Source organism: Salmo salar, chromosome 15, assembly GCF_965601325.2.
Source record: "Salmo salar chromosome 15, fSalSal1, whole genome shotgun sequence".
Taxonomy (NCBI): domain Eukaryota; kingdom Metazoa; phylum Chordata; class Actinopteri; order Salmoniformes; family Salmonidae; genus Salmo; species Salmo salar.
In genome coordinates, this window is record NC_138305.1 from 110,224,314 (window position 1) to 110,238,584 (window position 14,271).

The 14,271-nt window shown below is 40.9% G+C and overlaps 1 protein-coding gene across 1 annotated transcript; it reads right to left on the bottom strand.

Annotated features, from left to right (window-relative positions):
* Positions 1 to 11,395: 11,395 nt before the first annotated feature.
* Positions 11,396 to 14,004, bottom strand: LOC106572941 (neuropeptides B/W receptor type 2). Its single transcript, XM_014147534.3, has 2 exons — positions 13,879 to 14,004; positions 11,396 to 13,481 (listed from the first exon to the last, which is right to left on the bottom strand). Exon 2 carries the CDS (start codon positions 13,315 to 13,317, stop codon positions 12,289 to 12,291), a length of 1,029 nt encoding a protein of 342 aa, XP_014003009.1. The 5' UTR covers positions 13,318 to 13,481; positions 13,879 to 14,004; the 3' UTR covers positions 11,396 to 12,288.
* Positions 14,005 to 14,271: the final 267 nt, after the last annotated feature.

Genomic DNA, 14,271 nt, shown 5'->3' on the forward strand with positions numbered 1-14,271 from the left:
TCTAGTCTAATACTGCTGCACTAGTCTAGTCTAATACTGCTGCACTAGTCTAGTCTAGCCTAATACTGCTGCACTAGTCAAGTCTAATTCTGCTGCACTAGTCTTGTCTAATACTGCTGCACTAGTCTAGTCTAATACTGCTGCACTAGTCTAGTCTAATACTGCTGCACTAGTCTAGCCTAATACTGCTGCACTAGTCTAGTCTAATACTGCTGCACTAGTCTAGTCTAATACTGCTGCACTAGTCTAGTCTAGTCTAATACTGCTGCACTAGTCTAGTCTAGTCTAATACTGCTGCACTTGTCTAGTCTAGTCTAATACTGCTGCACTAATCTAGTCTAGTCTAATACTGATGCACTAGTCTAGTCTAGTCTAATACTGCTGCACTAGTCTAGTCCAATACTGTTTCACTAGTCTAGTCTAATACTGCTGCACTATTCTAGTCTAATACTGCTACACTAGTCTAGTCTAATACTGCTGCACTAGTCTAGTGTAATACTGCTGTACTAGTCTAGTCTACTACTGCTGCACTAGTCTAGTCTAGTCTAATACTGCTGCACTGGTCTAATACTGCTGCACAAGTCTAGTCTAGTCTAATACTGCTGCACTAGTCTAGTCTAGTCTAATACTGCTGCACTAGTCTAGTCTAGTCTAATACTGCTGCACTAGTCTAGTCTAATACTGCTGCACTAGTCTAGTCTAGTCTAATACTGCTGCACTAGTCTAGTCTAGTCTAATACTGCTGCACAAGTCTAGTCTAGTCTAATACTGCTGCACTAGTCTTCTCTAATACTGCTTCACTAGTCTAGTCTAATACTGCTGCACTAGTCTAGTCTAGTCTAATACTGCTGCACTAGTCTAGTCTAATACTGCTGCACTAGTCTAGTCTAATACTGCTGCACTAGTCTAGTCTAGTCTAATACTGCTGCACTAGTCTAGTCTAATACTGCTGCACTAGTCTAGTCTAATACTGCTGCACTAGTCTAATACTGCTGCTCTAGTCTAGTCTACTACTGCTGCACTAGTCTAGTCTAGTCTACTACTGCTGCAGTAGTCTAGCCTAATACTGCTGCACTAGTCTAGTCTAATACTGCTGCACTAGACTAGTCTAATACTGCTGCACTAGTATAGTCTAATACCGCTGCAATAGTCTAGTCTAGTCTAATACTGCTGCACTAGTCTAGTCTAATACTGCTGCAATAGTCTAGTCTAGTCTAATACTGCTGCACTTGTCTAGTCTAGTCTAATACCGCTGCACTAATCTAGTCTACTTCTGCTGCACTAGTCTAGTCTAATACTGCTGCACTAGTCTAGTCTAATACTGCTGCACTAGTCTAGTCTAGTCTAATACTGCTGCACTAGTCTAGTCAAAAACTGCTGCACTTGTCTAGTCTAGTCTAATACTGCTGCACTAGTCTAGTCTAGTCTAATACTGCTGCACTAGTCTAGTCTAGTCTAATACTGCTGCACTAATCTAGTCTAGTCTAATACTGATGCACTAGTCTAGTCTAGTCTAATACTGCTGCACTAGTCTAGTCTAATACTGCTGCACTAGTCTAGTTTAATACTGCTGCACTAGTCTAGTCTAATACTGCTGCACTAGTCTAGTCTAATACTGCTGCACTAGTCTAGTCTAGTCTAATACTGCTGCACTAGTCTAGTCTAGTCTAATACCACTGCACTAGTCTAGTCTACTTCTGCTGCACTAGTCTAGTCTAATACTGCTGCACTAGTCTAGTCTAATACTGCTGCACTAGTCTAGTCTAGTCTAATACTGCTGCACTAGTCTAGTCAAATACTGCTGCACTTGTCTAGTCTAGTCTAATACTGCTGCACTAGTCTAGTCTAATACTGCTGCACTAGTCTAGTCTAGTCTAATACTGCTGCACTAATCTAGTCTAGTCTAATACTGATGCACTAGTCTAGTCTAGTCTAATACTGCTGCACTAGTCTAGTCTAATACTGCTGCACTAGTCTAGTTTAATACTACTGCACTAGTCTAGTCTAATACTGCTGCACTAGTCTAGTCTAATACTGCTGCACTAGTCTAGGCTAATACTGCTGCACTAGTCTAGTCTAGTCTAATACTGCTGCACTAGTCTAGTCTAATACTGCTGCACTAGTCTAGTCTAGTCTAATACTGCTGCACTAGTCTAGTCTAGTCTAATACTGCTGCACTAGTCTAGTCTAATACTGCTGCACTAGTCTAGTCTAATACCGCTGCACTAGTCTAGTCTAATACTGCTGCACTAGTCTAGTCTAGTCTAATACTGCTGCACTAGTCTAGTCTAGTCTAATACTGCTGCACTAGTCTAGTCTAATACTGCTGCACTAGTCTAGTCTAATACTGCTGCACTAGTCTAGTCTAATACTGCTGCACTAGTCTAGTCTAGTCTAATACTGCTGCACTAGTCTAGTCTAATACAGCTGCACTAGTCTAGTCTAGTCTAATACTGCTGCAATAGTCTAGTCTAGTCTAATACTGCTGCACTAGTCTAGTCTAGTCTAATACTGCTGCACTAGTCTAGTCTAATACTGCTGCACTAGTCTAGTTTAATACTGCTGCACTAGTCTAGTCTAATACTGCTGCACTAGTCTAGTCTAATACTGCTGCACTAGTCTAGTCTAGTCTAATACTGCTGCACTAGTCTAGTCTAGTCTAATACCACTGCACTAGTCTAGTCTACTTCTGCTGCACTAGTCTAGTCTAATACTGCTGCACTAGTCTAGTCTAATACTGCTGCACTAGTCTAGTCTAGTCTAATACTGCTGCACTAGTCTAGTCAAATACTGCTGCACTTGTCTAGTCTAGTCTAATACTGCTGCACTAGTCTAGTCTAATACTGCTGCACTAGTCTAGTCTAGTCTAATACTGCTGCACTAATCTAGTCTAGTCTAATACTGATGCACTAGTCTAGTCTAGTCTAATACTGCTGCACTAGTCTAGTCTAATACTGCTGCACTAGTCTAGTTTAATACTACTGCACTAGTCTAGTCTAATACTGCTGCACTAGTCTAGTCTAATACTGCTGCACTAGTCTAGGCTAATACTGCTGCACTAGTCTAGTCTAGTCTAATACTGCTGCACTAGTCTAGTCTAATACTGCTGCACTAGTCTAGTCTAGTCTAATACTGCTGCACTAGTCTAGTCTAGTCTAATACTGCTGCACTAGTCTAGTCTAATACTGCTGCACTAGTCTAGTCTAATACTGCTGCACTAGTCTAGTCTAGTCTAATACTGCTGCACTAGTCTAGTCTAATACAGCTGCACTAGTCTAGTCTAGTCTAATACTGCTGCAATAGTCTAGTCTAGTCTAATACTGCTGCACTAGTCTAGTCTAGTCTAATACTGCTGCACTAGTCTAGTCTAATACTGCTGCACTAGTCTAGTCTAGTCTAATACTGCTGCACTAGTCTAGTCTAGTCTAGTCTAATACTGCTGCACTAGTCTAGTCTAATACTGCTGCACTAGTCTAGTCTAATACTGCTGCACTAGTCTAGTCTAATACTGCTGCACTAGTCTAGTCTAATACTGCTGCACTAGTCTAGTCTAATACTGCTGCACTAGTCTAGTCTAATACTGCTGCACTAGTCTAATACTGCTGCACTAGTCTAGTCTAATACTGCTGCACTAGTCTAGTCTAATACTGCTGCACTAGTCTAGTCTACTACTGCTGCACTAGTCTAGTCTAATACTGCTGCAATAGTCTAGTCTAGTCTAATACTGCTGCACTAGTCTAGTCAAATACTGCTGCACTAGTCTAGTCTAATACTGCTGCACTAGTCTAGTCTAATACTGCTGCACTAGTCTAGTCTAGTCTAATACTGCTGCACTAGTCTAGTCTAATACTGCTGCACTAGTCTAGTCTAATACTGCTGCACTAGTCTAGTCTAATACTGCTGCACTAGTCTAGTCTAATACTGCTGCACTAGTCTAGTCTACTACTGCTGCACTAGTCTAGTCTAATACTGCTGCACTAGTCTAGTCTAATACTGCTGCACTAGTCTAGTCTAGTCTAATACTGCTGCAATAGTCTAGTCTAATACTGCTGCACTAGTCTAGTCTACTACTGCTGCACTAGTCTAGTCTAATACTGCTGCACTAGTCTAGTCTAATACCGCTGCACTAGTCTAGTCTAATACTGCTGCACTAGTCTAGTCTAGTCTAATACTGCTGCACTAGTCTAGTCTAGTCTAATACCGCTGCACTAGTCTAGTCTAATACTGCTGCAATAGTCTAGTCTAGTCTAATACTGCTGCACTAGTCTAGTCAAATACTGCTGCACTAGTCTAGTCTAATACTGCTGCACTAGTCTAGTCTAATACTGCTGCACTAGTCTAGTCTAGTCTAATACTGCTGCACTAGTCTAGTCTAATACTGCTGCACTAGTCTAGTCTAATACCGCTGCACTAGTCTAGTCTAATACTGCTGCACTAGTCTAGTCTAGTCTAATACTGCTGCACTAGTCTAGTCTAGTCTAATACTGCTGCACTAGTCTAGTCTAGTCTAATACTGCTGCACTAGTCTAGTCTAATACTGCTGCACTAGTCTACACTAGTCTAATACTGCTGCAATAGTCTAGTCTAATACTGCTGCACTAGTCTAGTCTACTACTGCTGCACTAGTCTAGTCTAATACTGCTGCACTAGTCTAGTCTAATACTGCTGCACTAGTCTAGTCTAATACCACTGCACTAGTCTAGTCTAATACTGCTGCACTAGTCTAGTCTAGTCTAATACTGCTGCACTAGTCTAGTCTAGTCTAATACTGCTGCACTAGTCTAGTCTAGTCTAATACTGCTGCACTAGTCTAGTCTAGTCTAATACTGCTGCACTAGTCTAGTCTAATACTGCTGCACTAGTCTAGTCTAATACTGCTGCACTAGTCTAGTCTAGTCTAATACTGCTGCACTAGTCTAGTCTAGTCTAGTCTAATACTGCTGCACTAGTCTAGTCTAATACTGCTGCACTAGTCTAGTCTAATACTGCTGCACTAGTCTAGTCTAATACTGCTGCACTAGTCTAGTCTAATACTGCTGCACTAGTCTAATACTGCTGCACTAGTCTAGTCTAATACTGCTGCACTAGTCTAGTCTAATACTGCTGCACTAGTCTAGTCTAGTCTAATACTGCTGCACTAGTCTAGTCTACTACTGCTGCACTAGTCTAGTCTAATACTGCTGCAATAGTCTAGTCTAGTCTAATACTGCTGCACTAGTCTAGTCAAATACTGCTGCACTAGTCTAGTCTAATACTGCTGCACTAGTCTAGTCTAATACTGCTGCACTAGTCTAGTCTAGTCTAATACTGCTGCACTAGTCTAGTCTAATACTGCTGCACTAGTCTAGTCTAATACTGCTGCACTAGTCTAGTCTAATACTGCTGCACTAGTCTAGTCTAATACTGCTGCACTAGTCTAGTCTAATACTGCTGCACTAGTCTAGTCTAATACTGCTGCACTAGTCTAGTCTACTACTGCTGCACTAGTCTAGTCTAATACTGCTGCACTAGTCTAGTCTAATACTGCTGCACTAGTCTAGTCTAGTCTAATACTGCTGCAATAGTCTAGTCTAATACTGCTGCACTAGTCTAGTCTACTACTGCTGCACTAGTCTAGTCTAATACTGCTGCACTAGTCTAGTCTAATACTGCTGCACTAGTCTAGTCTAATACCGCTGCACTAGTCTAGTCTAATACTGCTGCACTAGTCTAGTCTAATACTGCTGCACTAGTCTAGTCTAGTCTAATACTGCTGCACTAGTCTAGTCTAGTCTAATACTGCTGCACTAGTCTAGTCTAATACTGCTGCACTAGTCTAGTCTAATACTGCTGCACTAGTCTAGTCTAGTCTAATACTGCTGCACTAGTCTAGTCTAGTCTAATACTGCTGCACTAGTCTAGTCTAGTCTAATACTGCTGCACTAGTCTAGTCTAGTCTAATACTGCTGCACTAGTCTAGTCTAATACTGCAGCACTAGTTTTGTCTAGTCTAATACTGCTGCACTAGTCTAGTCTAGTCTACTACTGCTGCACTAGTCTAGTCTAATACTGCTGCACTAGTCTAGTCTAGTCTAATACTGCTGCACTAGTCTAGTCTAGTCTAATACTGCTGCACTAGTCTAGTCTAATACTGCTGCACTAGTCTAGTCTAATACTGCTGCACTAGTCTAGTCTAGTCTAATACTGCTGCACTAGTCTAATACTGCTGCACTAGTCTAGTCTAATACTGCTGCTATAGTCTAGTCTAATACTGCTGCACTAGTCTAGTCTAGTCTAATACTGATGCACTAGTCTAGTCTAGTCTAATACTGCTGCACTAGTCTAGTCTAATACTGCTGCACTAGTCTAGTCTAATACTGCTGCACTAGTCTAGTCTGGTCTACTACTGCTGCAGTAGTCTAGTCTAGTCTAATACTGCTGCACTAGTCTAGTCTAGTCTAATACTCCTGCACTAGTCTAGTCTAGTCTAATACTGCTGCTATAGTCTAGTCTAGTCTAGTCTAATACTGCTGCACTAGTCTAGTCTAGTCTAGTCTAATACAGTCTAGTCTAGTCTGGTCTAATACTGTCTAGTCTCGTCTAGTCTGGTCCTTCAAGTTTAAAATAAAAAAAGTACACGTTCACACATTCAACAGTTAATTTATGGTATTTATCACCTCTCATCACACACACACACACACACACACACACACACACACACACACACACACACACACACACATACACACACACACACACACACACACACACACACACACACACACACACACACACACATTCAGAAACACGCAGGTACGCACACACACACACACACACTTGCAAACACAGAAACATAAGTCCTACCTGTTGTTTGACTGCAGTTGCAACCCTCTTGTCTGCCTTTAGTACAGAAGCCAACATTGTGTTATACTGCTCCCCCCTGGTGGTAATATTGAGTATAGCATGTTATACTGCTCCCTGGTGGTAGTACTGAGTACTCTATGGTGGTAGTACTGACTACTGTATAGTGGTAGTACTGACTACTGTATGGTGGTAGTACTGACTACTGTATAGTGATAGTAATGTGATGTATGGTGGTAGTACTGAGTACTGTATGGTGGTAGTACTGAGTACTGTATTGTGGTAGTACTGAGTACTGTATAGTGGTAGTACTGAGTACTGTATGGTGGTAATAACTGAGTACTGTACAGTGGTAGTAATGTGATGTATGGTGGTAGTACTGAGTAATGTATAGTGGTAGTACTGTGTACTGTATGGTGGTAGTACTGACTACTGTATGGTGGCAATACTGAGTACTCTGTTGTGGTAGTACTGAGTACTGTATTGTGGTAGTACTGAGTACTGTATTGTGGTAGTACTGAGTACTGTATAGTGGTAGTACTGAGTACTGTATAGTGGTAGTACTGACTACTGTATGGTGGTAGTACTGACTACTGTATGGTGGTAGTACTGACTACTGTATAGTGGTAGTAATGTGATGTATGGTGGTAGTACTGAGTAATGTATAGTGGTAGTACTGAGTACTGTATAGTGGTAGTACTGAGTAATGTATAGTGGTAGTACTGAGTACTGTATGGTGGTAGTACTGAGTAATGTATCGTGGTAGTACTGAGTACTGTATGGTGGTTGTACTGACTACTGTATGGTGGTAGTACTGACTACTGTATGGTGGTAGTACTGACTACTGTATGGTGGTAGTACTGACTACTGTATGGTGGTAGTAATGTGCTGTATGGTGGTAGTAATGTGCTGTATTGTGGCAGTGCTGAGTACTGTGGTAGTGCTGAGTACTGAGTACTGTGCTGTTTAGTAGTATTAATGTGCTGTACGGTGGTAGTAATGTCATGTATGGTGGTAGTAATATGCTGTATAGTGGTAGTACTGAGTACCTTATGGTGGTAGTAATGTGCTGTATTGTGGTAGTGATATGCTGTATAGTAGTATTAATGTGTTGTACGGTGGTAGTAATGTGCTGTATAGATTTTGTACTGTGATGTTTAGTGGTAGTAATGTGCTGTTTAGTGGTAGTAATATGCTGTGTGGTGGTAGTACTGAGGACTGTATGGTGGTAGTAGTGTTCTGTATTGTGGTAGTACTGACTACTGTATGGTGGTAGTACTGACTACTGTATGGTGGTAGTACTGAGTACTGTATGGTGGTAGTACTGCCTACTGTATGGTGGTAGTACTGACTACTGTATGGTGGTAGTACTGCCTACTGTATGGTGGTAGTAGTGTTCTGTATGGTGGTAGTACTGACTACTGTATGGTGGTAGTACTGACTACTGTATGGTGGTAGTACTGACTACTGTATGGTGGTAGTAGTGTTCTGTATGGTGGTAGTACTGACTACTGTATGGTGGTAGTAGTGTTCTGTATGGTGGTAGTACTGACTACTGTATGGTGGTAGTAGTGTTCTGTATGGTGGTAGTACTGACTACTGTATGGTGGTAGTACTGAGTAATGTATAGTGGTAGCACTGAGTAATGTATAGTGGTAGTAGTGTTCTGTATGGTGGTAGTACTGACTACTGTATGGTGGTAGTACTGAGTAATGTATAGTGGTAGCACTGAGTAATGTATAGTGGTAGTACTGAGTAATGTATAGTGGTAGTACTGACTACTGTATGGTGGTAGTACTGAGTAATGTATAGTGGTAGCACTGAGTAATGTATAGTGGTAGTACTGACTACTGTATGGTGGTAGTACTGAGTAATGTATAGTGGTAGCACTGAGTAATGTATAGTGGTAGTACTGACTACTGTATGGTGGTAGTACTGAGTAATGTATAGTGGTAGCACTGAGTAATGTATAGTGGTAGTACTGACTACTGTATGGTGGTAGTACTGACTGGAGTATTTCTCTTGTCTTTTCCGGTGTGTATGTTACAATTGGTTGGTGAAACTGGGGATATATATGTGTGTGTGTGTTTTTAATATAAAATAACTAAAGATGACTTCAAAAAGATCATGGTGAGTTCATCTTTGAGTTTAATATCTAATCAATATCCACAAGGCCTGTCTCCAACTGTGTTCCTGAATGGAACATAGTAGAATAGAATAGAAGTCTATTAATCTGTGTGAAATCTACGTATATAACAAATGGGTAGAAATAACTTCTGGATAGAACTCAACATTTAGCCTGTCAGTATTCTGTTCCTAAAAACGGGTCTGTACATATATAGCTGCACAACATCTACCTGAAGCAGATCAGTAAGTTATGCTTCAGGGATTTACAGTAATCATGACTCTGTGGAAATATGATTTTTTTTTTCAAACAGTGGAGAACAGTAAACAAAATATGCTGTGCTCACTGTCTTTCCAAGACAAACTCAAATAACTCTACCGTAGTGTTTTAACATAAATTAGAATCTATTGCACTGGCCTCATAAATGAGTTTACCAGTCACATTGCCAGGTTTAGAGGTTCCAAGGTCTTTCTATATATTATATTTATATGGTTTAAACCATGTCCTTGTTTTAACTTGGCAGTTAGACTAGAATGCCCTGAGTGGAGTTCACAGACCATGGCCTTTCCAAGATGGATACTAAACTAAAAGAACAAAGTAGTTAACATTGGCCTATGTGTGTATATTCAAGTTGGAAATAGACAGGACAGACTGAGACCTAATCATTTAATGAAATATGTAGGGCCTATTTATAATGTGATGATGGATATAAGTCATATGTCTGAATAAAGTTTGTCAAATAATATAAATCAATCAGATCAACCGTAGTTCCCTATATTAGCCACTGGGTGGGGCACTTTCACTATATGCCTGTTAAATCTATGAAAATCTAACAAAGGCTGTGGCCGAAATACCTCCGTTTGCTCTCAACTTTGCTGCTAAAAAACATGAATTAAAACTTAAATAATATTTTAGTGAAGTGCAGGGTTTTTTTTTATTTTTTACTACTTTCTACTGTATATCTTTTGAACCCAGGACACCCAAATACTCCTTGTTACTACAAACGGTTGAGTTGAGCACGCCATTTCCTCATTCTAAGTGTAAACCATGACCATGATGTTATGTTCTTACATATTTTTAACTGTCACACGTCCCATAGACGCCGCTGCTAACACTTGATGAGGTGTCTTCATTATTTTGTGACCTACATGTAACATGACGGGAACATCACTCCGTCCCACTCTACCTCTCCCTTCTCAGTGTCACTTTTAGGACACCATGGACATTTGTGAGAGAGAGTGAGAGAGTGAGTGAGTGAGTGAGAGAGTGAGAGAGTGAGTGAGTGAGTGAGTGAGTGAGTGAGTGAGTGAGTGAGTGAGTGAGTGAGTGAGTGAGTGAGTGAGTGAGTGAGTGAGTGAGTGAGTGAGTGAGTGAGTGAGTGAGTGAGTGAGTGAGTGAGTGAGTGAGTGTGTGAGAGAGACTGAGAGACTGAGAGACTGACTGAGAGAGTGAGAGAGTGACTGAGAGACTGAGACAAACAATCAATCAATCACAAGCTTATCTTTGTTTTCACAACGCTGTATTATGAGGAGGTGGGAGGAGAGTACGCTGTATTATGAGGAGGTGGGAGGAGAGTACGCTGTATTATGAGGAGGTGGGAGGAGAGTACGCTGTATTATGAGGAGGTGGGAGGAGAGTACGCTGTATTATGAGGAGGTGGGAGGAGAGTACGCTGTATTATGAGGAGGTGGGAGGAGAGTACGCTGTATTATGAGCAGGTGGGAGGAGAGTACGCTGTATTATGAGGAGGTGGGAGGAGAGTACGCTGTATTATGAGGAGGTGGGAGGAGAGTAGGCTGTATTATGAGGAGGTGGGAGGAGAGTACATGTTGTAATATCTGCTATTCCAGTTATGCTTTTCAGAAATAACACTACTAGTACAGATACTGGACGTGGATTAGTGGTCATTTCTATCTCCAACTCTGGAGATGTCCAGAGCCATATATTTACGGAGTCGGGACATTGGGGTTTCCTCATTATAATGGATTTACATGACACTACAACATTCTACGGCGGCCATGTTAGATACCAATTACCATTACATGGGGGGATATTTAAATCATAGAAAATTATATTATTTCTATTATTTAATTAATGCTATGTAACTGAATGTCTGGAAATAGAAAATTTTTTCTAAATTCTAAATTTTAAATTTCTAAATTCTAAATTCTAAACATTGGCCCAACTAGGCTCTGGAGGTATTTAGGTTAGCACAATGTATTGGACATGATTATTTATTTATTTTCATAAAGAATTTTGCATATTGAACAGTGGTAATATTTATTTGAACATAGTTACTATATATTTTTTGTTGTATTTAAGTATATGTGACAGTCAGCACATCATTACTGTATGATACATCATATCCAAGGAATAAGTAAAGATAAATACAGCCATTTAAAAAAAAAAAATGAAATTAGACATCGCCAATATATCACATTCGATTTATTTGGTATTGATGCATTTAGCTGGACGTACACAGCAGCAGATGAGATGTAGGCTCATATGCTTTGTATGGTCCGTTATGAATGAGAGTCTATATTGCCGTCCTACAAATAAAACACACAGTTATTTGCTTATATTTTATTTGTCTGCAGATATAAAAATCAATGTATTTATGTTTGGATGATACAGTATAGAAGTGTTACAGTAACTGTGATTAGGTACCAGGTGGACTCTCTTGGCATCGGAAAACGCTAAAAGTTATTTTCAAAGTGTGTCATGTCAACACAAAATTAATACTTGAACACGGTAATATGTTGTAATTATTATTCTCCATAACATAGACTTGAGGAAATGTAGAATGAGTTATCATATTTAGATCATGTAGATTAGCCTGGATACATTATGACTATGCATCATTTGACACCACTGACTATAGTTGACAATGACATAGGCCTTTTAAGTGAACAAGTATTTACAGCAAAAGTTCATAAGCTACGTCATTGTCTTGAGTCGGTGTGGTCACTGCAGAGGACTTGTTACAGTCCTGACTTTGAAGGCCCTTAGCTTCACTACAGTGTAGGCTACCTGCCCTCTCGGGACAGAAGAGGGAGACAAAAGTCCATGAAAAAATAAAGTGACATAAGGAGAAGAAACTTCATAATAACAGAAAGGCAGGCTTGCCAGAATAAATATTAGTTTTTCCATATCATATACACCATGTTAAATATTTAAGTCATACCATGGCAACAATGAACAGCCCCTAACACAGATTCAAGCAAACATAAATAATATAATCATAGTTTGTTTTGATTGATATCAATATTAACATACCATCTTATTAAACATGTTTCCACTAGCCCCTAGGTCATTGTAGGCAACTACATTCCTGCCGGTCTACATTCTAGCATCTTCTTGAAAGCTTTCCTGAAGCTGTCATCCAGGAAGGCATAAAGAAAAGGGTTAAGACAAGAGTTGGCGTAGCTGAGGCTGGTGATGAAGTAGGACAACCCGATGAGCAGCGGAGTGGTCCTCAGGTCGGTGGTGAGAGCCACTATGGTGCTGAGGTGAAACGGGGTCCAACAGAACAGACACACCGCTAAGACTATAAACACCATAATAGTTACTTTCTTTTTAGCCTTGTCCAGCGCCTTGGCGTTGGAGTTGAGGCGCATGTTCCGTAGTTTGTACAACATCATGGTGTAGAGAATACAGATGGTCGACACCGGGATGGCGAAGCCAAGGATCAGGGTGTATATCCGGCTCGCCTTGAACCACAAACTCTCTGGGCTTGGGAAGCTGAGAACGCAGCTTTTCCTGTCCGAGTCGTCCGGACTGATGTAGACCCCAGCGAATACCGTGAACGGCATTACGATTAGAATCACGAGGATCCAGACGCACAGACTCACTATCTTGGCCGCTCGGTAGGTACGGTAGGGCATGCGCTTGGAACGCACCGTCGCAAGGACGACCAGATAACGGTCCACACTCATGACCGTCAGGAAGTAGATACTGGAGAAGATGTTATAGTGGTCTATGCTCAGGATGATCTTACACAGCACCTCTCCAAAGGGCCAGTAGTGGAGCAAGTGCTCGGCGATGTTGATGGGTAGGACCAGGGTAAACAGGTCGTCGGCTATCGCCAAGTTTAGGATAAACATATTGGTCACGGTTTTCATTTTGGGCGCTTTGAGGATAACGTAGATAACCGCCGTGTTCCCCGTTAACCCCACGGCGCATATCACCGAATATATCACCGGCAGGACCACGTAGAGGTCAGCATAAAAGTATAACTCTGATTGCGGTGTGCAGTTCAGATCTGTCCGGTTACTCAGATAATAGTAGTCCACGGATTCGTTACACACAACCGGAGCTCCGCTGCGGGAGTTCGCAATAGATATATTCTCCATCTTCAACGTCTTCTAAAGTATTATATCACATAAGTATAGAGGAAAGCACGTCGTTCAGAATGCATGTTTGTTCAGAGTTAAAACAGGCGCCCGTGAAGTGTCACGTTGGCTGCTGTGTAGGTCGGCTCTGTCTGGTTTTACGCACGCGTTGCGCATCACGAAATCTATGGAGAACAGAAATATTGAATACAAATTAAAAAACAATACATAATAACAAACCTGTTCTGACATTAATATATTATTCAAAACACTTTTTTATAGCCTATCATAATGTAACCCTGCGTCGTAATGGATTGGAACACCACAACATCCACATGCACAAATAGACTCACTCTCATTTGAATTATAACCTGCAATAGGACCACAATTATAAATGTTATTTTTAACGGATCAAGTACCGAAAGTGCAGAAGTACATATTCAGCAATAATAATAATAATATTTATGTTTTTATATATCATGCGGAATCATGGTCGTGCCATTATTTCTATACACAATCAAAAGTAACGGTGAATTTCATGTTTAAAAAAAAAAAAAAAGAAAAGCTAATTTAGGAGCTTACCGTGCTAGAGGAGGCTTGCTCCTTTTCCCCTCTGCCTTCTGTTTGACAGTGAGCAGGAGCAACGCGAGCTGGAGCTGTCCACGTCCCAACTAGTTGGATTAGGGGGAAGCGGACAGGTGACGTCAGTCCACAGCATAGCCCAGTGCCCCGTTCCATTCAGCCATCAAGGCCTGAGGCACTCACCTTGCTGTCGGTAGCCTAAAGTGTTCCTATAATGTATATACTGTAGACATAAATAGCCATATTACTCCACATAGTCCCATTTTAAAATGTATTGTACAGATCAACTGATGGTCATATTGCTGTGTGGTACATGGCTGCTATGTGATGCTATCTTTCTCTCCTGTAGGGATGAAGATCCAACACGTTGTTGTTCCTCGACATATAACTGTA

What these genes read in the sequence shown, in the direction of transcription:
- LOC106572941 (XM_014147534.3), bottom strand. Translation starts at nt 13,317, where the DNA reads ATGGAGAATATATCTATTGCGAACTCCCGCAGCGGAGCTCCGGTTGTG.